At 40.8% G+C, this 24,341-nt stretch overlaps 1 protein-coding gene across 2 annotated transcripts in view; it reads right to left on the bottom strand.

The window, feature by feature from the left end:
* Positions 1 to 24,076, bottom strand: part of LOC119498595 (translation initiation factor IF-2-like) — a 34,573-nt gene extending 10,497 nt beyond the window's left edge. Inside the window, exons 1-8 of one of the 2 annotated variants that reach the window (XM_037787601.1) lie at positions 23,937 to 24,076; positions 22,939 to 23,074; positions 21,480 to 21,535; positions 16,171 to 16,337; positions 15,887 to 16,065; positions 10,814 to 11,011; positions 7,900 to 7,986; positions 5,545 to 5,635 (exon numbers count right to left, since the gene is read on the bottom strand). In XM_037787601.1, the coding sequence (XP_037643529.1) occupies positions 5,545 to 5,635; positions 7,900 to 7,986; positions 10,814 to 11,011; positions 15,887 to 16,065; positions 16,171 to 16,337; positions 21,480 to 21,535; positions 22,939 to 23,043 (883 nt within the window). In that variant the 5' untranslated portion in view covers positions 23,044 to 23,074; positions 23,937 to 24,076. Of the gene's footprint in view, positions 1 to 5,544; positions 5,636 to 7,899; positions 7,987 to 10,813; positions 11,012 to 15,886; positions 16,066 to 16,170; positions 16,338 to 21,479; positions 21,536 to 22,938; positions 23,075 to 23,784; positions 23,808 to 23,936 lie in introns of those variants that run through there. The other variant, XM_037787600.1, reaches the window with a different exon arrangement.
* Between the last annotated feature and the right edge of the window lie 265 nt (positions 24,077 to 24,341).

Consider the following 24,341-nt stretch of genomic DNA (forward strand, 5'->3'; position numbering starts at 1 on the left):
GTTTTCCTGTCAGCCAGAACTGGGAGCAGAAGAACCACCTTCGGCCGGGACAGCTACTTCACCGGGCGCAGTAAGTCCAATGGGGGTGAAAGGGGTGGTCAAACTCAGTTTAGGCCTCAGAACAATGCTAGGCAGTTCCCTCCCAGTAAACCTAACAGTAACAAGCCCTTTTCCAGCTCTAAGCAGGACATCCGCTGCTATCAGTGTAATGCCTTAGGTCACACTCAGTATACATGCCCCGCAACCAGACAGAGTAAGCCTTCCCTTTTGTGTACAGTACCCAGACCCGCTAACCCAGTCTCTGTGCAGGCAGAAGCGCTCACAACACCGGTGTTAGTGAATGGTCAGTGTGAGAAGGCCCTCTTGGACTCTGGCAGTTTTCAGTCTGTTGTGCTGTCCAGCATAGTTCCTAGAGAACTGTGGAGTGAGACCACTGCCAATATTAGTTGTGTACATGGTGATGAGAAAAAGTACCCCACAGCTGAGGTTTATCTTACGGTTGGTGGCCAGACTTACCTCCTGCCAGTAGCGTTAGTGCCCAGACTACCATATCCTGTTATCCTTGGCCAGGATGTCCCCACACTGTTAGATTTGATTGAGCAGGCAAAAGGTAAGAAGCAAGTTACCAGTGAGGGGACATGTAGAGGGCACTGTTGAGGCACCAGTTCAGGAGGTTGAGCAGCAGTTACAGCTCCAACCGGCAGTTAAAGCATGTAACGTGGTCACAACTAGAGCACAGAAGGCAAGAAATACACTTGAGGAGTTACCATTTTACCAGGTTGAGTTGGAGGCAGGTCCAGTCAAGCAGCTGAAGTCCAGAGCTCAGAGAAGGAGGGAAAAGGTTTTGGCTACAGCCAGGGAAGAGTTTGAGGGAGATAAAAGCCTTGCTGGATCCAGAGCTTTTCCAAGAAAAACCTGGCTTCACAACTCTGGTCCAGCACAAGGTCCATCTGAAGGGAGAGGCTGCTCCCCGCCGGAAGAGATATAGGATCCCTGAACGTTTGGTACCAGAGTTCAAGAAGGAGATTGAACTGATGTTGCAGCTGGGAATAATTGAGACATCAACCAGTGAGTGGTGCAGTCCTGTTGTGTTGGTACCTAAAAAAGATGGCTCACTGAGGTTCTGTATTGACTTCAGGTACCTCAATGCAGTCTCAAAGTTTGAAACCTACCCAATGCCCCGCATCGATGAGTTGCTGGAAAGAGTTGGGAGGTCCACGTTCATCACCACGCTTGACCTGAGTAAGGGGTACTGGCAGCTGGCCCTGGTACCTGAGTCCAGGGAGCTGACAGCATTCAAGACGCCCTATGGCATGTTTCAGTTCAGGGTGATGCCGTTTGGTCTCCATGGGGCGCCAGCAACTTTCCAACGACTCATGGACCAAGTGTTGAGGGAGGTGCCACAGTTTGCAGCCGCCTACTTGGATGATGTTGTCATCTTCAGCCAGACATGGGAGGAACATATGGCTCACCTGCAACGGGTCCTCCACCTGATCAAGACAGCCGGGCTAACCATCAATCCAAACAAATGTGCTTTTGCACAGGAACAGGTGGAGTACCTGGGCCATGTCGTTGGACAAGGGGTGGTCAAGCCTCGAGTGGGGAAGGTGGATGCCATCCACTCGTATCCGGTGCCCACCACCAAGAAGAAGGTGCGTGCCTTTATGGGGCTGGTGGGTTGGTACAGCAAGTTCATCCCCCACCTTTCTGAGAGGGCAGCTGTCCTTACTGACCTCACCAAGGCCTCAGCCCCAAACAGAGTGAGATGGAATGAAGAGTGTGACAGGGTCTTCAAGGATCTCAAGAGTGCCATCACAAGGGAGTCTGTTCTACACACTCCTGACTTCTCTCAGCCATTCACACTGCAGACGGATGCTTCTGGTGTCGGCCTTGGAGCAGTGCTGCTACAGGAGGCTGAGGGGGAGAGGCGTCCTGTATTGTTCCTGAGCCGCAAACTCCTGGACCGGGAGACAAGGTACTCCACAGTGGAGAAGCAGTGTCTAGCCATGAAGTGGGCCGTTGATTCACTGAGGTACTACTTGCTGGGACGTCACTTCTGCCTTGAGACGGATCATCGGGCTCTGCAGTGGCTGAACCGGATGAAGGACTCGAATACACGTATCACAGGGTGGTACCTGTCCCTGCAACCCTACGACTTCACAGTCCAGTACCGGGCAGGAAAGGCCAACCTGGTAGCAGACTGTCTCTCCAGAGTACATGAAAATTGAGGTATTGTACTCTTTGGAGAGGAGGGGAGGAAATGTAACGACGGCTCGCCGTTACGGGAGTAATATAGTATGTGTAACTATAATTACTATACATATGGATTATTGAATATACTTAATGAACACACGGAGGTATTAATTAATTAAAAACAGTCAATAACATGCCAAACTTACTTCTGCCAGTTTCCGTTTCCCTAGGTGCGCGGGTGAAAGAGATCCCCGGGGACTCGCGCCCTATTAATAGTTCCGGGAGGGCGAAACCAGTGGGAAATGGGTGGAGGGGAGTTTGGTGGGACTGTTTTGTGTGTATTTGTGAAGGGGTAGTGTTTATGGATGTTTATTGAGGATAGTTGGGGGTGTATGTATTTGTTAAAAGGATTTATATGTGGGGGATGGCTTTATGTACATAAATGTGGATGTTTTTGTATATTGGTGTGGTGTTGTGTGTGGGAAAATGGTATGGGCCAATTGAGGGGAGTATAAAAAACCATGAGTTTGGGTCCATTTGGGGGAATACTACGGTGGAGGCAACATGTGTGACGGGTATGAAACGAAAAATAAATGCTTCTATGCTGAAATACCATCCAGTTGTGGACTGAGCCTCATTTCCTCCAGGACCGCTCGGGGATTCTAACAATAGTATATACAATTATTATATACAATGATAAACAACAATTCACTAAATTTATATCCATCTATTTATTTGTAACATTTTGTTTTACAAAATAAAGAAAGCAATGTTTAAGTCAAGCCTGATGTAGTCTTATCCCAGTCACTTCTCCACAGTGAGGCATACAAGCGTATTAATTAAACACTGGTATCTGCCGGTACTCAAAGCCCAGGTAACGCCATCGGTATCAGGACTGAAAAAGTCGGATCGGTGCATCTCTACTAAATACCACGGATGTCAATGTCATGGTGGTGGAGCATGGCTCATAAAAAGCTATTTAAACTTCATCCAAACTGCCCGAGTTTGTCTCTTTCTGAATAAATCTTGCTAACCTCAGTCTTGATAACATCAGAGCACTCATTTCCTTATTGTTCTCAAATCCAGAAGCCTTTTCCACAGCAGACATTTGAACTTGTCATGCCAACATCAGCACAGGTGGAACTAATTTAACGGTGGCTCTGGTCCAGCAATTAGTAATGTTATTAGTCAAAATGTCTGCTGAGAAGAAAAACGTCTATTCAACTTTAGTTTCTGCCCTTAAGTCGTGAATTAATTTCAACCACTTTGGTGACTGTGTTCCAGACGACTGTAATTTCTCAGACTAGTCATCGCTCCAGTTTGCTTAACAAGCTCTGACAAGCTGAACGAAACCTTTTGAGTGGTTAAACAAGTGAGGGACGTTGTGGGAAACTCATCTGAACTGAGCTGACGGAGCGGTTTCTCTCAGCTTTGGCAGCAATCCTTGAAAACTCTTTACAAGTGTTGGCGTTGAGACCAAGTGCATCAAATCTTCAACTTTATGTCTTAGATTTCTTCTCTGTTCCCTTTTTTTTCTTCTCCCCAAATAAAATTAAATGATCCAGAAGTTCTGCATTTAAACAGCAAGAGACAAAGTGCTGCCAATAAAAAGGAAATACAGTAAGTTTCTTTTTCCTCCTGAATAAAGTGTAGTAGAGTTTAAAACTTTTAGAGCTGCATTTCAAGATTGATGGATAACTTTTAAAAAGGTCTGTTCATCCAAATTAGAAAACAAAATTCTCACTTGTGTACACACCGTCAACAGTTTTCATTGAGACCACTTTCAGTGTAAAGTACGTCCAATAAAAACATGTTCACAGTGAGTTCTGTGAATTATTCAGATTAACAAGGAGACGGTTTCTGTGAAAATACGTCGCTGTTGAAATTTTGTTTTTATGGTTTTGGTGAACAGACCGTTTAAGGTTTTCTTTGGGACACAATGTGGTCAGTCAAAGAAAGTTGTAACAATGCCACTATTTGTCCTGTTCTTTTAAGATGAAAATAAAATCTTTAATTTGAAAAAAAAGGGTTTCTTCTCAGTTTTAAGAGTCCATCTCATGACAAAGAGAGCAAAGACATACGGTTGAAAGCAGCTGCTCTATAAACTAAAAATTAATTAAAATACAGGCCATAATCATACACACCAGGGCTAACACATACAGTTTTGTTGGCTAATTGATTAGATGGTTTAATCGACAGATCTGTAAAACTGAGTTTCTCCACAAAGAAAATATAGATTTAAACTCCCCTTTAAATCTTGTGTTTACCAGAGACGTGCTCTTACGTTTCTTAAGTCATTCAGCAAGAAAAATGCATAAAAAATGACTAACCGACTAAAGAAATCTTAGTTGACGGAGACCAAAACGGACGATTAAGACAAGTTCACGCAACACAACTTTCAAAGCCGTCAGATCTCTGTACTGTTCACACTACACAACCTGCTGTCTTGTAATCAGGAGTCTTTAAGTCGTTGTGGTTTTCACACTACGTGACAGACCGGCGACAGGAGGTCACACACTACAAGATCTTTCACCAGGAGGAATCCCTGATGAGGTCTCCAAAATACCTTTTGTCACGAAAACACAAAAATTGCTGTTGTTCCTTCCTTCATTTATTAAGGAATCGCAAATGCTCAGGCTCAGATAAGATCGCTAAATAATTATTAAACATGTGTATAAAACAATCATTTGTATAACAAGAGATGAATGCATACGGATTTGCCAGAATTACATTCCAAACATACGTCAAATTGCATCGAAGTCTACGGGATTTTCTTACCCCCAAAAGGATACGGGTACTTTTTGCAAAGTACCCGTATGTGCCGGTCTGACACATATAATGTTTAAATAAATATTTTACGGTTTGGTTGGACAAAACAAGTTTTACGAACTGATTTACAGACATAAAGCACATTTACAGACCAAAGGATTTATTGATTAATTTGATTATGAAACTAGTTGTTAGTTGCAGCCCTAAAACATTTACTTTAAAAAAAACTAAAAGTCGTATTTATTTTTCTTAAATCCACAACCTTACAATGAGCTTTATGTATGTATAACAGCATTTTAAAATACGTTATTATAACTCTAGAAATAAACCAGGACACCTGATACTGTGTGATTGACAAGCATCCTTCCTGTTTAGATTTTCATAATAAATGTAAAACTATCGTGTGGTTTTTCTTTGGCAGCTTTAAAATCCGCTGCAGTGGCTGTAAGAAGAAAAAGACCTCTGAGCAGTTTCTTCACAACAGCTTGTGACTCTTGTCAGTGCGGTGAGAACGAGTACGGATGCCATACGTAACATGTAAAGAACAACCTGGCTATCAAACGGCTCATTGGTTGTTCGTACCTGCAGGGGACGGGGCTTCGCTCTCCGTCTGCTGGTCATTGGTCTCCTGAGCCGTCAGGTCTGCTGTGGTGGGTTCGGCTGGGCTGGGCTTCTGAAAGAGGAATCAACAGGTCAACAAACAGTCTCCAACACCAGACAGGAAGAGTTTCTTTCTTCAGTACAGGCTTCATTTTCTCTCTTGCTTTCTATTCACGACACACATTGGATGCTTTTGAGTCACTGTGAGAGACTGTACATTATAACATGAGACAACTTCTCTGCTCCGATGATCCTCAAACAGCTGATCTGCTCTGAGCGCATCTCTCTCTGTCACTCGGCCACACATTCAATATCGTGCACATTACATTACGCTTCTCTAACACCAAGGTAATATGTAAACATATGGATACCTGACAGTACGCAGTAAACTCACTATTGATAATGCTACATAGTGAACAATAAATCCATGCATGCTGAAATCATCAGGAGGAGAGCTTAATGGGAGATGCCATTGATTCACACTATGATGCGTCCAGGCTCTATTCAGTAAAGATGAGTATCGGACTAAGGTAAATAATAATGATATCATGATGTGTTCACATGTAATCGCATAAAATCTAGTTTTTGGCGAGAAACTTGAATAAATACAGTTGATTGAAGACGATAGATAATAGAACAGGAATTATGACCTGCAAACGGTAATAAAGGAGTGGATGTTGAAGTACACGGGATTTATTGTTTTACTTTTGTTTTTTACCGTGGTATCGAATTGGTATGAAGAATCGTGGAATTTTACTGTTATTGGTATTGACTACTAAATTTCTAGTATTGTGACGTCCCTGGTGTTGTCCTATGGGAACTGACAAAACACTGAAAATGTATTATTGCAGCGCCAAAAGGCGCTGTGAAAAGTTTCGGGTGCACCTAAATGAAAAGGTTTGGCACAACAGTGCAACCAATGTAAAAAATTAATCTGGAGCCCTTTAATACTCTTATCAACATGGGAAGGAGCAAATATGCTGCTTCATGCAAATATATGTATATATTTATTGTTGAAAATCAATTAACACAAAACAATGACAAATATTGTGATTAATTTGCAATTAATCACGATTAACTATGGACAATCACGCAATTAATTATTCTAATCGATTGACAGCGCTAATGTATTTATTATTGGAAATCAATTAACAACACAAAACAATGACAGATATTGTCCAGAAACCCTCACAGGTACTGCATTTAGCATAAAACAATATTCTCAAATCATAACATGGCAAACTGCAGCCCAACAGGCAACAACAGCTGTCAGTGTGTCAGTGTGCTGACTTGACTATGACTTGCCCCAAACTGCATGTGATTATCATAAAGTGGACAGCAAGTTTGGAGCGTTATTTATCCTCCTTCACAACAAGCTAGTATGACATGGTTGGTACTGATGGATTTTTTCGGTTTTCTGGTTTCATCTAATGCCAATATCTTCACAATTCACAAAGTGGGAATTAAACAGGTCTCTTCTTACAAATACCTGGGAGTTATGATAGATTCCACTCTATCATGGACCCCTCACATTGAATTTACTTGTAAGAAGATACAGCAGCGCATTTAATTTCTTCTCAGACTCAGATCTTTTGGAGCCAGTAGCCAGATTATTTTTCTATTTTTCAGTTCAGTGATTCAGAGCGTCCCGTTGTACTGCAGCACAGCCTGGCTCAGTAGTCTATCTGTGAAACTTAAAACTAAACTTTATAGCCAAATCAAAATTTGTGCGAAGATCATTGGCCAACCTGAGACAACCTCCTTTCAAGCAGCTCACAACAAGAGCATGCTCAGACTTGCTAACAGCATCTCTTGTGATCCCTTTCATGTTTTAATCAACTTGTGCCCTCCAAGAGGCGATTTAGAGTCCCTATACTTAATCGCATTAGGCTGAAGAACGCTTTTGTTCATCAGTCCATCTTGTTGCTAAATAATAATTAATGTGCAGCTAAGTAGATGTAAAGAAGACAGAAGGTCATTTTTTAATGTGTTATGTATGGTCAGTTGTGATGTTTTTGGTTTTTGTCTGATGTGTCTTATTTGTCTGTTTGTTCATGGTAACAGTATGTCTATTGTATGTGTACTTTTTCTCACATTGAGCTGCCTATGAATGTAAAATGAATTTCAGTGCAAACTGACAATAAAGTTGTATCGTAGATTGCAGAGTCCGCTGCAACCTAAAAATCACAAGTTGCGTTAATGAAATTAGTGGCGTTAAAACAAATCTGCATTAACTTCGACAGTACTAAATCTTATATAATTCACCAGAGGACCAAAAAGGATACACAGGATCTATCTAAATATGAACAAACATATAAATATCAACCAGTACTGCACCTTTGCAGCGCTGGCTTCCTCATCTTCTTCTGAGGCCTCGGTTTTCTGTTCAGATGCAGAGGTTTCGTCTGTGGCTGCTTCTGTCACCTAACGAAGGAAAACAGAGCAGATAAACAAAAAATATTAAATATGAAACCACACAGATTCTCATTTTTTTTTATCTCTTCCTTTTAACAGTAGGGATTAAAGGATAATTTTATATTTTCATAGTTTTGCTCTTTATTTCTATCAGTTATAATTAGGGATGTTAATAATTAACCGTTTAACCGTCAACCGACATTAAGAATTTTAACGATTAATGCTATCGTTTAAAAGAAATATTAATAATTAATTAAAAAGCTCAGAGGAGCGGCTCGTCAGTTTAAGGAGAAAAGCTGGTCCACCTTAAGAGAGTCTGAGTCGGAGTTACAGATACAGGAAGTTGGCTTGGGTCTTGAGCAGAGGAGTTGTAGCCTCGTAGTATCTACTCACAGACAAATGAACTGTACACACACTGTCTGCTACACCTACGTTCACAGCTAAAACGCCACCGACAACCCCACACTCACCACCACCACACACACACACACGGCCTGTCGAAAACTCGCTGAAGTTACGCTGGGCGACAGAGTGTCGTGAAGCCGGGCAGACACACAGCTGACAACCTGCTAAACTAAACGATGCGGTGGTGGTGGCGGACTTCTACTGGGAGAGTGGCTGCATGTCGGCAACACTACGTGCAGCACCGTGGCTGCTAACGCACCCGGACGGGTGAACTGAGGACTCAATTGTCAGTTGTGCTCCTACACTGCAGCTGGCGCACCTCTACATGAGACGCACTAATCTTGTCGGTTAATAATCGGTTAACGAGGGTCGGTTATCGGTTAATTATTTTTTTCAAAATTAGCATCCCTAGTTATAATAATGTTTCTTATCAAAGTCTTGGAAACACGGCAATATTGAGAAGTCGGACGGTGAGACAGGTTTAAACAAGCCAGCGTTTAGGCTGGGGCTGTCAAAGTTAATACGATAACGTGTGAACGCAAATTCCTTCTCCACTAATTTCTTTAACGCAATTTGCGATTTTTAGATTGTAGCCGACTCAGTTTTAAAGCTTGAGTGAAGATACTGGCATCATATTAAACTGGAACACTTAAGGAATCCATTGTTACCAACTATGTCATACTAGCTTGTCACGAAGGAGGCTAAATAACGCTCCAAACTTACGCTAAATCTTGGCGAGGAAAAACTGTCATGGCCATTTTCAAGGGGGTCCCTTGACCTCTGACCTCAAGATATGTGAATGTAAATGGGTTCTATGGGTACCCACGAGTCTCCCCTTTACAGACATGCCCACTTTATGATAATCACATGCAGTTTGAGGCAAGTCATGGATCACTCATATCCACAGCAGCTTGTCGGGGTTCACCATCTTGTAAAAAAAAACAAGTGGTTTATTGTTCACACTAATCAACAGCAATCTTAACTTTTTCTTTCCTGCCAACAACAGGTATGGTGACACTTAATCCCAAACCTCCACATGCCAGAATATTCTTAAAAAAATAACTTGATGACTCAGCAAAGAAGAAACTGCTCACACTGTTTCCTACTGGAAGCTAAACAGCACAAACAATGCACCTCAGCCAGTCACAATCCCTCTGCAAAATAAGTTTCAGATGTGCAGAGGGGAGAGCTGAGGGGAACGGAGGCTCTGCAGTGCCAGCAATCAACAAATACTCCAGTTTTTATGAGTTGTGGTTAAAACATTTCTGCTCATTTCTGGAGCAGTTTGGTGGAGCAGGACGGAAAATATACGGTACAGGAAGCTGCTTGGTGGCTCGAATGTAGGACAAATTAAAAGAGTGGACACCAGAAATTCAGAGAGGTTACAAAGTAGGGCTGTCAAAGTTAATGTAATAACGCGTTAACGCAAATTTGATTTAATGCCTTTAACACATTAAAACAACTTTCATTAGACACTTAAAAATCCGATTTTCAAAGGGGTCACTTGACCTCTGACCTCAGGATATGTGACTGAAACGAAGTCATAGTCAAGTTAGCACACTGACACACTGACGGCTGTTGTTGCCTGCTGGGCTGCAGTTTACCATGTTATGATTTGAGCATGTTTTTTATGCTGAATGCAGTACCTGTGAGGAGATTAGAATAATTAATCGCAAATTAATCGCACATTTTTTTATCTGTTCAAAAAGTATTTAATACTCTTATCAACATAGAAGTGGACAAATATGCTTGCTTTATGCAAATGTATGTATATATTTATTATTGGAAATAGCCCGCTACAAGCTCTGAAAGTTCAATTACGTTAATGTGTTAAAGAAATTAGTGGCACTAAAACTAATTTGCGTTAAAGCGTTATTATCGTGTTAACTTTGACAGCCCTAAAATATATACATACATTTGCATAAAACAGCATATTTGCCCACTTCCATGTTAATAAGAGTATAAAATACTTGACAAATCCTCTAAGGTACATTTTGAACAGATAAGAAAGTGTGTGATGTAACTGTAGACAATCATGTGATTAGTCACGATTAAATATTTCAATCGATTGACAGCCCTAATGGGAACCTGAGCTTTCTGCTGCAGAAAGAATGAACGCTTTAGCTATTATGGTTTTTATTCTACATCGATTTAAACATGGATAAGAAAAGATGGAGAGATATCCTCTCCTGTACGAGGTTGGGAAAAAAGAAAAATGCCAGCATAGAGAGCAGAGAAGATGGGCGGAAAATCTGATCAAAAGTTTAATTCCTTAGACAGGAGGGTAAGAATTAACTTCACAAACTGATAGATGTGAAAATCTTGGCAGCACTTCAAAGTAAAATAGATTAAAAGTAAACGTTATTTATGTGTGTAGGAGGAAGGATCTTACACAATCACATAGTTTGGATTCCGCCTCGGGGTCACTAACCTCCTTCAGCTCATCGTCGTCCTCTTTAGGCTCATCGCCGGAGGTCGCAGCTGGATTGGGGGCCGCGAGCTGATCCTCAGCCTGATCAGAGGCAGCTTGTCTGGGCTCGACCGGGCCGGGTTCAGCCTCTTCCTCAGAGTGGGAGCTGGAACTTTCTGCCTCGTTGGATGCCTTAGCAGACACTTCAACGGGAGCTGACTGCAAACACATGTACAGGTAGGCAGTTAGAACACACGGCAGAGCTAACAGATGTGTACCTGCTACCTTTCCCACAGAATAAAGGATCTATGCTGAAATTCAAAACATTGGAGCGTCTTTTTACAGCTCCCTGCGACGGGATTTAAAAGGATAAGGCTGACGATATTCTATGTGTTTCTTATTGTCAACAAATCCCACGAAAAGACCTTCAGTCTCCCAATACTTTGACTTCCCCACCTTGTCTGGGGGTTCCTACTGAAGATGTAAATCCTTAACCCTTTAAACTCTGCAACAGAGATGGTCCGCCAGTGCCTACATTGGTTATTTTTTCTATATTGTGATATCATTTCTTGGAGTATCTTCAAATCCCTAAAATCTGTACAACCTAAAGTAAAAGGTTATTTTTTATTTATTTATTTAAAAAGGATCCCCATTAGCTGATACCAATGGCACCAGCTAGTCTTCCTGGGGTCCGAAATCATGTACATTAACTTATCACATACATACTATATACAACATCACATTTGTGTTACACCAATAACACTCATATTTTCAAACATATATAAATTTCAAATTTCAAATTCATACACAAATCTTCCACAATTTTTGTTTAGCCTCAAGGCCCATCATCAGGGAAAAGGAACAAAGAAAACAAAGAAAACCATACATGACCAACACTGGACTATCGATCAGCTGTTTAAGTAATGTATTCTTATGTGAGTCAATAAACCATAATAATAATTGATAAAAGTGTTGAAATTGTATCACTCCATAAGTTATTTGAACTATGCACTTTTTTTTTAGTTATAGTAGATACAGTAGATATATAAATGATTACAAATATTGTCCAGAAACCCTCACAGGTACTACATTTATCATAACAAATGTGCTAAAAATTATAACATGGCAAACTGCAGCCCAACAGACAAAAAAGTAGTATTAGTTTAGTTTTTGAGATGTGCTCATTTTTATGAGCAGCTCGAGTGCAAAAGTGTTTTGATGGTTTCATTACGTTCCGCACATAACGTAACGTAATGACATCATCGCAAGTGTATAACACGATGAAGCGAAAGACAGAAACTAGGGCCGTCAAAGTCAACGCGATAACTCGTCAACGCAAATTATTTAAACACATTAAGGCAACTTGTGATTTTTCAGGTTGTAGCGGGTTCCGTTTCAAAGCTAGAGTTAAGATACTGGCATCATATGAAAGTAGAAAACCTAGTACCAACCATGTCATACTAGCTTGTCATGAAGGAGGTTAAATAACGCTCCAAACTTTCGCTAAATTGTGGCGAGGAAAAACTGGCACGGCCATTTTCAAAGGGGTCCCTTGACCTCTGATCTCAAGATAGTCTCCCCTTTAAAGACACGCCCACTTTATGATAATCACATGCAGTTTTTTTAATACAGTATAAATGTGTTATTTTTGCCTATTCTCAAATTATTTTTGAATATTTCTGCATACTGGGGTCCCTAAACAGTCTTGAATTACATAAATTGGGTATCACTGTAAAGCTGAGACTCTTGAGGATCCAATGAGCCCAACTGTATTCATGTGAAACTTGACCTCACTGTAAAAAAAGACCTGTGGTGACCTCTAGGATAATCACAGCCTCATGAAACTTTACAACCACAAACTACAGACCTAGAGCATTCAGAGGATGGATGGCTTTCCTAGCTAGATTGACAATAAGGGGGTTTCTGAGCAGTTTACACAACAGAAGTGCTCACCATCCAATTGCCAAAAAATGCAATTTGTACAGAAATCTCAAAATGTCAAACGTTTTTTATTCCAAATCACTGTATGGCTTTTTCTACGGTGTTTCTCAAGGTCTTGGTGTCTTAATGTGGTATTTTGGAGGGATTATTGATCATTTCTCAAGTGAAAATAAATGGTTAAATTTAGCACCAAATCTGTGTAACAAATGGTATCAACCTAAATAATGCTGCAACAACTTATGAGACATAATAGAGCATGGGGATGACCATCATAAACTTAATCTAATAAATAAATAATCTAAACCTTATACACTACCCTACCCTTATTATTATTATTAATTATGACATACAGTGCTGAGCAGCATCTCCAATTAATCTTCAGGTTCCCAGCTTTCAGATGATGTACACCACTTCTATATGACATCTACTGTTGACCTGCCATCTCCCCCTAAAGACACCCTGGACCCCCCTAAAATAAAAAAAAAGACAAAAACGGATCTATTGTGGGTCTCAGAGGGTTAAATCTTCACTTCTTCATGCTGGCCAGATTTAATCCGACCAGATGGAGCTGTCTGCTTTTAATTTAATTCTGCTCAGTAGAAACATTTTGTTCTGTTAAAAGTAAAATACGGCGTCGTGGTGCTGAACTCGTCTCAGCAGAGAGAAAAATCTGTCTGCTGTCAGACACAAATAATAATAAATGCAAAGTAATTAGTTTTTTTTTTTTTTTTAGACAGAATCACAATGAAACATTGAAACATGAACACACACCGACACACACAATTAGTCTCAGTCACACACACGCACAGTTTCTGTCCAAACAGCATTATCTACTGCATCACTGGGCCAAAAGAAAAGAACAGAGACACGACCTGGACAGACAGACAGACACACACTTGAAATAACAAACGAACACAAACTAACAGATACAGACGAGACAAGTAGACATTCGTGAGTCTGTGTGTATTTTCAGAGGATATAACAACACTGGCGCTACTGTCCATCTATTAGCACATTATTACACTGACTGGACAACAGCTATGTGTGTGTGTGTGTGTGTGTTATTGTGAGCCTGGTGGTTTCCTGCTGCTGCACAAACATTCAAGACTTGATCATGTATCATTAATTAGATGATATGGTATATTGCGGTCATGTTTCACTGTGTGATTGTAGTCTTTTCCCGTTTTTCCCACTTTATTGTAAAGCTGTGATCTTGAGAAGCAGACACAGAATGTGTTGGTCGCTCTTCCACTTAAAAGTAGTACCAACTATTGTATACTGTGCAGAGGATTTGTGATTTTCATGTAAATGTGGCTGTAGTATAATAGTGCTAATGAAGATAAAATGATTACAGATTAAATCAGGGGGTGTCCAGATCACATTTTTTTTTGGCTCCGATCCAAGTCCTAAAAAGGATAGTTTCCCCTATTTTCCCATGTTTTTGTGTCTGAGTGACTAATGGGGACAACAGTTTTTGAAATTGGTCCAGTGTTTGAGAGAGAATGCTGTGACCGGCAGCCACCAAACGAGCTGCGATGTAATCCTTCCGTGCGATGTAATCCTTCCGGGCAAATCCTCACCATCAATGTATGTCCACTGACGGGCTCAGATTGTTAGTATAACTGTCTGACAACATTATGGAAAGGAACCTACAGAGAAATAAAACCTTTTTCTTACTTTTCGCTTGATCTGAGGCCTGTACTACGAAGCGAGTTCAACACACCCAGGGTGTACTCTCGTTATCTGGCTTCACTTACCCTAACAAACGAGTTCCTGCTAAGCGGTCCTACGACGCTGGTTATCAACTCAGTAAATCAACCCAGGGTTTCACAATCTGGACATGAGGGCGTTCACATGAACGGGGCGCAGTTTGAAACATATGACTAATCACAGACATGGACAGGTATACGGACAGACAGGCAGAGCAGCACATTTTATAAAGGAAGAGCGAAACTATATAAAACAAATACTAAGAAGTTAAACACTTAATCCAGACTAAAAGTAACACAGTTGAAGCTGCCAAATGCAGGAAGGACAGCTGGCAAAAGAATAAAATGCCGATGTGTGAATGCTTAAAACCGCAAAATCCTGCTTCGTAGTACAGGCCCCAACTGTGTTTGTCATTGTGTGTCTCGTTCGGAGAAGTCTCGTTCCGAAATTTCATGTCACATCCACATCATCGAAATCTAAATATTCAGCGCTCTCCCTAAATACTGGACCAATTTCAGAAATTGTTGTCCCCATTAGTCACTTAGACATAAAAACATGGGAAAATAGGGTCCAGGTTGAATAGTTACCCCTTAATATTAGGTATCTGACCCAATACTTATAGTTGCCTAAACATTGATTAAATATGTATCGGACAGCTGTAGCTACTAAATCTGACACATTATTTTTCCTTATAAAGTTTATAAGCTTACATTATTTATACGATATGAATTAAAGTTGAACTGGGAGAATGAGACTCTGGAAGATGACACGATCAGCTGGATTGTTTTGTTAGAGAGGACTCCTCAGCAAACAAAGAATTGGCGTTGGATCAGGTCAATAAAATTTAATGAGTGTTAGTCGAATGTCTTTGGTTGAGGACAGCCCGACAAATTTATGTATGCACGTCGTTAAAACAGAATTATGGGTATATATTGTATTGTTAGCAAGAAAACGAGAGAAAAAAATGACTCTTTGATGTGTTAAATTGCCATATATTTTTAGAGTCCAGATGAAGGGTGCTTTTTTTTTTTTTTTTTTTTTTACTTCTGCACACACAACTACCCGTTCATTGTTCTCCATTTTTCTTGCAAATGTCAATAAGGGTGCCGATCTCATCTCCTGGCAACGATGGTGAACAGCTGCACGTTGTTGACTAAAAGGACAAGCAGCACATGGATCATAAGAACAACACTAGAGTGTGAAGGTATACCAGATTAGAAGGAGGGGGATGCACAAACTCAAATAAAACTGTGAAAACAAAAAAGGAAATTGGACTTTTCCATCTGGTGGCTGCAGCTTAATGGCAGCAGCTGAGGGGTTAATACCGTAGATGGTTCAGGGATTCATCCAATCAGAAGCCTGCTTCTGTCACTTCTATGCTGCTGCCGCCATCTGTATCTGTCAATAAAATCTTATGTGGCGAGTGTGATGTTCTCTGCTCACCTCTTGCTCGTTTTTTGTTTCCTCCTCCTCGTTCTTTTTTTCTTCTTCTTCTCTGTCTGAGTTTGTTGTGTTGGTTTCACCTGCAGGATGCAGCAGCTGCTCAGAGACCGTCTCAGCGTCTCTCTCCTCACAGGGGAGCTCTGCATCAGACGACTCAACAACAACATCAGTCTTGGACCCTGAAGCAGGGGCACAAATACATGTAAAAGATTAGGGGGTTATGGTTAAAACTTATTATAACTAATTATGATATTCATACTGTAAAGGAAAAAACAAACATTTACCAGGTGGAGGTTTGGCGTCCACATTATTTTCCTCTGTGATGTTGGAGAGTTTAGTGACTTCGCCTTCTTCTTCTTCGCTGGTGGCCGGTTCTGGTTTGATGCTCTTCTTCTTCAAAGTCGAGGAGTCTTCCGTCTCCTGCTTGGCATGCTGAGCCAGAGAGCACAACCTACACACAGACATTCACACTCTTTTACTTTGGAAATTATCTAAATGAATACAGTAATAATGTTTGATTTTCAGCATGTATGTAGTTAGTTATGTCCTGAAGTCAAATATATCAGTCGTTGTCATGTTTTTGTTTTTTTTCAGTAACAAAAAACCAAAGAATAAAGACATTTCCCTCACAAATTAGTGGTATTTTCTTTTTAACTTAATGAGGGACATGTAATGTTTTACACTTCTTGTGAATATAATCCATCAATCTTATTTCCATATATGTATTTTGTATATACAGTTCCCTTATTTTGAAAACCGGACATAGTCACACATGTATACTTCCTCTAACTTCTCTAAGTCCGTCTCTAGCTCTCCTGTCAGCTCCGTTCTCTATATCCATCCATGGTCAGCTCCATCGGGGCCGTTTGAATACATTTAACATAAATGTCAGTATATAGGTGCTCTACAGTTGTAGTGTCGGCCCATTTGACCACGGAGATGAGAGGGACGGCTGGTTTGACCGCACGTTTAAAATGTGAGGGTCGTATCCACGCTGACCCTCCGCCGTTTTCTGCTCTTTGTATCGGCCGATTTCAGCTCACTACGACCGGCCGGCTATTGTTTGTTTTGGTTGACGGACACGGAACAGATATGACGTCACCTTACAATAAAAGCGGTAACTTCCTTTTACCTCCGTATAGACTCAAATTAAGCAAATATATCAATTCCAGTATTAAAAAATCAATTTCAAAATCATAAAAAAAAAACGCGATACATAGGTGAATCGATTCCCAAACCCTAATATTGAATACAGTTTTTTTGAGTTGATGGATACTTTTCTCCCACAATGCAATGCACAAAGGAAATGGAGGAGCTGCTCACAGCTGGGATAAAAAATAATTCATTTGCATTCCTGTCTTTTATGATATGTTGAATGTTATTATTGTTGTTCGTAACTATTAGAGATATATCATGTTCCAACTGTTCGTCATCGCTATCATGTGGTCATGTTATTGTATATTAATCTTGTGTTCTCCATAACACTGGAATTTTAACATTATTTAGGTGGAGGCTTCAGATAGGCCCAGTGGGTTTTCTACCTCTTCCTGCATTGTATATTATTTGTTATTAGGGACCTTCGTCTTCATAGAAAATCTCCCTTCCCATGCATAAAAATAAACCAAACTTTGCACATAGGTCCAGTTCTATGCTATACTTCCTCAACTGGCTTTATGTGCCAGTAGTCCTGATGGTGGCGCTACAGCCAACACATAAAGTTTACAACTTTGAAAATTCATAACAAATCAGCCCTACGGAGGCTGAACAGTTCCAGAAAAATCTCGGAAAACAAAAATAAGTAATCAATCTTAAGAAAGACATTTTGCTTTTTTTGAAGTTCAACTTCCAAAGTCAGTTTTTTTGTATGTTTAACTAAATAAAACAGAATACAGTGACGATTAGTGTGCAGTACATACTCTTGTAAGGGATTTACAAATGGAACAGGTTTGGTTATTAGCTAATTTAATAAATAATATTCATAGAATTATTATTATTAATAAGAATTATTAATCAACATTAATAATGAACGGTGCACCACCCTGGAATCAGGGACCAATAACCAAAACGTTAATCCAGTCTCAAAAGGGAAATATTCCCTCCAAAGGCCAGTATTTTAACACTACTTTACACTTAGGAGGTGAATAGCAAAGGGTGAATCCGAGCACTAACTCTCATAACCAGCTGTTATTACAATATGAATGCACAATAAACACAGACAACTCCTATTTAAAATAAGACCATTTATTTAAATACAGTAATCTTAATCAATAATAAACACTCTAACAACATTAATCTAAATCAATATTTATCACAGCAGTAATTACTAATTAACAACACTTAATAAACAAATGGATGTCCTACAATGCAGCTCTAAGCACTAAACTAGAATTAAACAAAACACAAAGCAAAAGAAAATGTGTGTGCGGGAGAAAGAGAGATGTGTGTGTAAGAGAGAGAGATGTGTGTGTGAATGCAAATGTGTATGTGTTTAGGTGTGAAGGAAGAGTGTCTATGTGTGTGTGTGGTGTGGGAGGAGCAAAGGACGCCCTAAGTGGACGTCACCACGTAAGCGGTTACGTCACGTAAGGGGGGGGTTTTGCTCGAACGTTACAGATCACGCACAAACGGGGGTGTGAATCCCACGTGTCCTGTAAGGTAATGGGTGTGAGCCTATGTGAGGAGGCGTGTCTATGTGTGTGTGTGTGTGTGTGTGGTGTGGGAGGAGCAAAGGACGCCCTCAGTGGACGTCACCACGTAAGTGGTTACGTCACGTAAGGGAGGAGTTGCTCTGGTGGCGGAAGCGCCACGGAAATTACCGACTGCGCACGAACGGGATGTGATCCCGCGTGTCGGCAAAGTGTTTGTTTGTGTGTGGTAGAAGTGGAAGAAAAGAAAGGCGGGGAGCGCCTGAAAACAGTATCACAGTCAAAACAGTAAAACAGTAAACACCGCAGCAGCAGGAATCCTAACTGCCGCGCGAGAGATGTACTAGCTGGGTTATTATTACTCAGATGCTCGGCGGGCAAACTCACGTTAGTCAGCCGTGCACTGGTCTTAACAAACAGACGGACTCGGCGGTCCGTACGTTCAGTATAAATCAACAATAGTTATTAACTTATTGGAATATACAATCTCACTAGTCTCTGCCCAGACACAAGCCTCTTACTTGAATCGCTTCTTCGGAGCGATAGTGGAGTATATCGTCGTTAGTTGGTCCGGCGGCGTCGCGCTGGCTCGGACAATAACGGGCCGTTATGATGCTCGTCAGCGGGGGAAGAACGGCAGGGCTGGCTCTCCGTGTGGCAGCGGATGGAAGCAGCTGATGTGAAGATGGCGGGGCGATCGTCTCTTCCTTGGTGAAGGACGCGGATCCGGGTCTTCCTTCTATAGGTATGGTGGTCTGGACGTCTGATGACCGGCAGGCTGGACTTCCGTGTGGCAGCGGAGGGGAAAGCAGCCAGAAATGAAGGAAAAGGCGGTGCGCTCGTTTCCTTTGATGAAGAACGGTTGTCCTCGGCTTCCTTGGTGAAGCCGGGCTGTAGTCTTCCTTCTGCAGGGATGTGGATCAAAGTCTGATGGACACAACAATTTCTTAAACTCGTCCAGCGAGGTCAGGAAATTGTGGCTCGAGTCTTAAGGTGAACGCCGCAGCGTTGGGTACCTCCTGTAGCAACGTGAGTCGCAGTGGAAAGGGGTGAGATTCAGGTGAGCGTGCCTATATCTCCTGTGAGAAAAGTGGGCGTTTCACCGGAAAGACCCCACGTTTCCTATTAGCCTCATCCAATAGGGCTGCTCCCGTTTGGATTCAACTGAGATCTCGCGTGAAGACGCGAGATTTCATGAGCTGGCGGTTTAGTCTTTGTTCTGTTATCAGGCTTTAAATCACCCATGTAGGCCGGTATCTTAGGCTTACTCCTAAGCTCTGCTCTAGGCCGCTCTTTGTCTCGTGAGGTCCCTACACTCTGTATAATTAGTATGTAGTATAGATTTGGGACGCAACTCAAGTCTTGTAGCATTCATCCGTCCTAAATGAGTTATGGAGTTTCTGACAGCCTGGGTAACGTGTTTTGGAGAAAAATAATTCCTGACGAGTGAAGACGAGTTGAAAGTAACATCTTCACTACAGAAAACTGGCTGAGGACCAGTTCTATCATGTGTCAAGCTGCCACGAACTACAGATGTTTGTGGATGTCATGATGAGGAACTCAACGAGTCTGAAAGATGTTAACAAGCAGAAGACATTGTTCTGACAGCGGGAATGTCTTTGTATGTCTTATATTCAGACCGATATGATAGGATTTCTGTGATTGCTTTTGTTTTGTATTATTTGATGTGAGATTCACAGTGCCAAATCACAGACGAGAGCTGATGTCATCTGCTGCCTGTTTAATCCTTTTCAGGTCAGCAGGGATTTAAATCCCAGAATGCACTGGGCACAAGGCCAGGCAGTCATTCACAGGGAGGCACGCAACACCCAAACAGTGACATCCTGTTCGTAGAGACAGTTGAGTCGTCAGTCTTTGGACTACCTGCTGAGCTACTGTGAGTCCAAAAAGGAAGGTCATAAAAATCCAACAATGAAAGAAAACACAGCAGTTAAATTTGATTTAATCATTGTGCATGAAATAAAAACCATGAAGAGCTGAGAAACATTTACAGCAAATACACTTTATACTCTGCAGTTTAAACCCTCAAACTTCCCATCAACCTATGCACGCTCAATCTAGCACCCAACTGTATGGTAAACATCATCTACTTGCACCTCTAAATGTACAGTTGATTATTGGACTCTATCACTGTACGACATTATCACGATACTTAAGTCACAATACGATCTCGTTGCGATTTTAAACATTTTGCGATACGCTGAGTTTTGCGTTACGATATATTGCTATTTATTACCTTTTTTTAATTGCAAATTATGCATCTGTTTTATCTAATATGATACAGTTTTCACTCTGTTCGTCTCTGAGTTTTCATTCACGTCTTGAGGTCAGAGGTCAAGGGACGCCTTGAAAATGGCCATGCCAGCTTTTTGCTCAACATTTAGTGCAACTTTAGAGCGTTATTTAGTGTTCTTCCCGACAAGCTAACATGACATGGTTGATAGCAATTACCAGTTTTATGATGCCAGTATCTTCACTCTAGCTTTAAGACCGAGCCAGCTACAACCTCTGAAAGACAGAATAGCGACCGGGCCCACCGAAGAGGTTAATAGTTTATATAATAAAAGATCGATGCTTAACGTCTGTGTAGCAATACAATATTGTCACGATTATTGTGATACTATGCTGTATTGAAGGAAGGGAAGAAAAAAAAGTATTGCGAGAGAACACAAAATATTGGGAAGAAACGCAAACCATATTGCGGGGGAGCACAAAATTAGTCCTCGAAAAAATTCTCGAGGTGTCCCTTAAGGGGGTCGTACTTATGATAAATTTGATAAATAGAATAATAATTTGAACTTTACTGTTCTCTTTACATACTAGGGTAATACAGGCAACAACTATTTTCATTACTGGTGAATCCATCAAATCCTAAAAAAGAAAAAGGTTCACTCTGCCTGCAGCGTGTAGCAACATGTTTGACTTACTTCATCCAGCTAGTGTAGATATCATGTAGGTTGGAGGTCTCCTCTGGTGTCTCCACCTACACACACAAACACAATAAGTACAGTAGCCTGAACAGTACTGTGCATTTAAGACTAACGTTCCCCAAATTTGTCCATGTTTGACTGATTCCCTGAACGTTACATTTAGAATCAAGCGGCTGGACAATATTCCTGTAACCCAACTGTGATGAAAAAAAGAGTTGAAAGGGAAATAGCAAATTTCCTGTGGTTCAGGAATAATTCCACTTTGATGCCACAAGCTGGAACCGGAAATGAATCCATGCAACCCATGTGGGGACGGGAGGGTGGGGAATGATGATGCTCACAATATTAAAAGAATATGGCCTCTGTGGGAGATACTTTCTCTGAGAGCGATGGTAGGTTTGAATGTTGAGAATGTTTGGTAAAGAATACCTAAATTCCTAAAACTCAACGATATTTTTAACCTATGAGCCTGAAACCTGAAACTTGTGACAGACCAAAGCTCAGGTTTCCCCGTGGCACACATAAGAAATAATACATTTGTAATCTTTGTGCATTGCTTTGTGTACTTCTTTGTGCATGGAAGTGCAAGAACAATACAATAAAAGTGACAATATGTAGGGAGCATTACTGAAAAATGTGCAGAACAACACAAAGACTTAACTGTTCAGACTTTAAATCAAGATTTGATTGAAATTTGGCTGAGTTTATAGAAAATACTGAAAAAAGATAAGATTAATTGAGCAGTGTGTAGCTTTTGTTACAGACTGGTTGCATCATGACTATGCACATGCACTCTTTGGGCAATTAATTATTGTGAATTTATCAACATCATTTAGTTGTTTGGTCTATAACATCAAAAAAACAGATGAAAAATTCCATTTGTACGACCAAAATCCAAAGATATTCAGTTTGCAATGCTACAGAAACAGTGGAAAGCAGCAAATATTCACATTGGAGAAGCTATGACAAGCACATTTGGGGAATTTCAGTTTATTCTCAATCAACTAATTGATTAATCGACTCATCATCGCAGGTCTAGGATATTTAAATAAAAAGATAACAGCTTTTATCAATAAACACTACAACAATGTATAAAGGTTTTGAATGGGGGTGTCAGTGTGCAGCAGCAGGCTGGTTTTTACAGCCATGCTGCTGCTGTAACATTATGTTCTTTTCCTACAGGAGGCCTGAACAAGGTGCCATGTGCTTCTACACACACTCACACACACACACACACACACAGGGAGAAGCTGACATGCACTTTACTGACTGCAACACTGAAATCACATTCATATTTAATTCACATTCTTATATAACATGCAAGACGCGCATGTTTGCTCAAGAAATAGCAATAAAACCACTAACACAACCAGAAATCAAGCATCAGAATGAAGTGAGGTCTTCTCTGGTCTGAATAGAGGCTGTAAATATTGAAGAATCAGACCAAACTTGTTACCTGAGCGACGTGTTTTTTCAGCACCTTTGCAGCTTTCTCGTAGCCGTTCACCTTCAGGTGCTGGAAGATGAGGAAGAGCAGAGCGGAGTCCTCCTCTGTGGCCATGCTGCTGCTGCTGTCTGTCCGTCTGGACCAACTGAACCGACCGGGAGACGGGAGGAAAGCAGCAATATTAAGTTATTAACAGTTCAGTTCATGCTCGCTATTCAGTGTGCGGCCATGAGCCTCTGACGACGCCCCCCTCGAAGTGCACCATGGGAAGTGGAGTTTGTTTTTTAAGGGCAGCATAGAGAAATACCACAAAAGCTTTTTTTTTTATTTAAATGAACTGAAATGGACAACTAACACATCTCAGAATAATGTTACGCCTATATATATATATTATAACTTCGTCACAGCATGAAAAGAATATATGTTTACTATATTTTTAATATTGCAAGGCAGATGTTTCTAAAAAAAACACTGAAATTAATTTTTCCTTAATTAAGGGTAAAACCCCTTAAAATGACTTTAGTTTGTTAGTGATCTTATTTTTCAGTTTATTGGTTTGATAGAAGGCTCGTGACCTTTGCTAATGAAGCAAAAATAAATTTTAAATTTGAAAAAGCATCCATTTCAAACATGTAATAGGATTTCTGTCATTGATAGGCTGCTAACCCTGTCACAGTGCTAACCCGTGCCTATAAGAGCTGGATGCACACTGGTCAAACACATTTTAGTTTGTGTAGTTCTATTATTTATTCCATCCTGCCTGCACAATGGATCTGTAGTCCTGGTTGAGTAGGTCAGGCCTCTGTGGCTGAGTAGTATTAGCCTAGTTAGTACATGTGGGTGTAGCATGCTAACCTGGTCATCTCAGTATGCATACTGTCATCATGCATGTTGTTAATGAAATAACCACTCTATTAATTAATTCATACATTACATTCAAATGAATGTACTGGTTATGTTTGACTTTAACGGACTACATACTTGTTAATGAGCTCCGGTAGTGTTACCTGCTGGTTAGGGGTCCAAACTGTTAAACAGAACTTGAGAGTTTCCAATGGGCTATATAGTAGAGGAACTTAGACTGTACCATGTTGAGTAGAGTGCAGGGGTGGCGGTTTTCATTGTTTCAGGGAACAGTCGTTTTCAGGCACCCTAAACAACTGATATTGCAATATTTCTCTGTTAGGTCTCTGTTTGTTCTCCTAACAACACTGAGCCAATCCTTACACCCACCAAGCATAAAAAATAAAAAAAATAAAAATTACTAGAAGTACCCCTATATGGAAGCACACTTTGGCCAAGAGAAGAAAATCTGCTGAGATGCTAGGAATGGAAAAAATAAAAATACTCATGGTGAGTCAAAATTATGAGTTTGTGCTTTAATGCTGCCTTGTTCTATATAAAGGCAAAAT

Source organism: Sebastes umbrosus, chromosome 12 (genome assembly GCF_015220745.1).
Source record: "Sebastes umbrosus isolate fSebUmb1 chromosome 12, fSebUmb1.pri, whole genome shotgun sequence".
NCBI classification, from domain to species: domain Eukaryota; kingdom Metazoa; phylum Chordata; class Actinopteri; order Perciformes; family Sebastidae; genus Sebastes; species Sebastes umbrosus.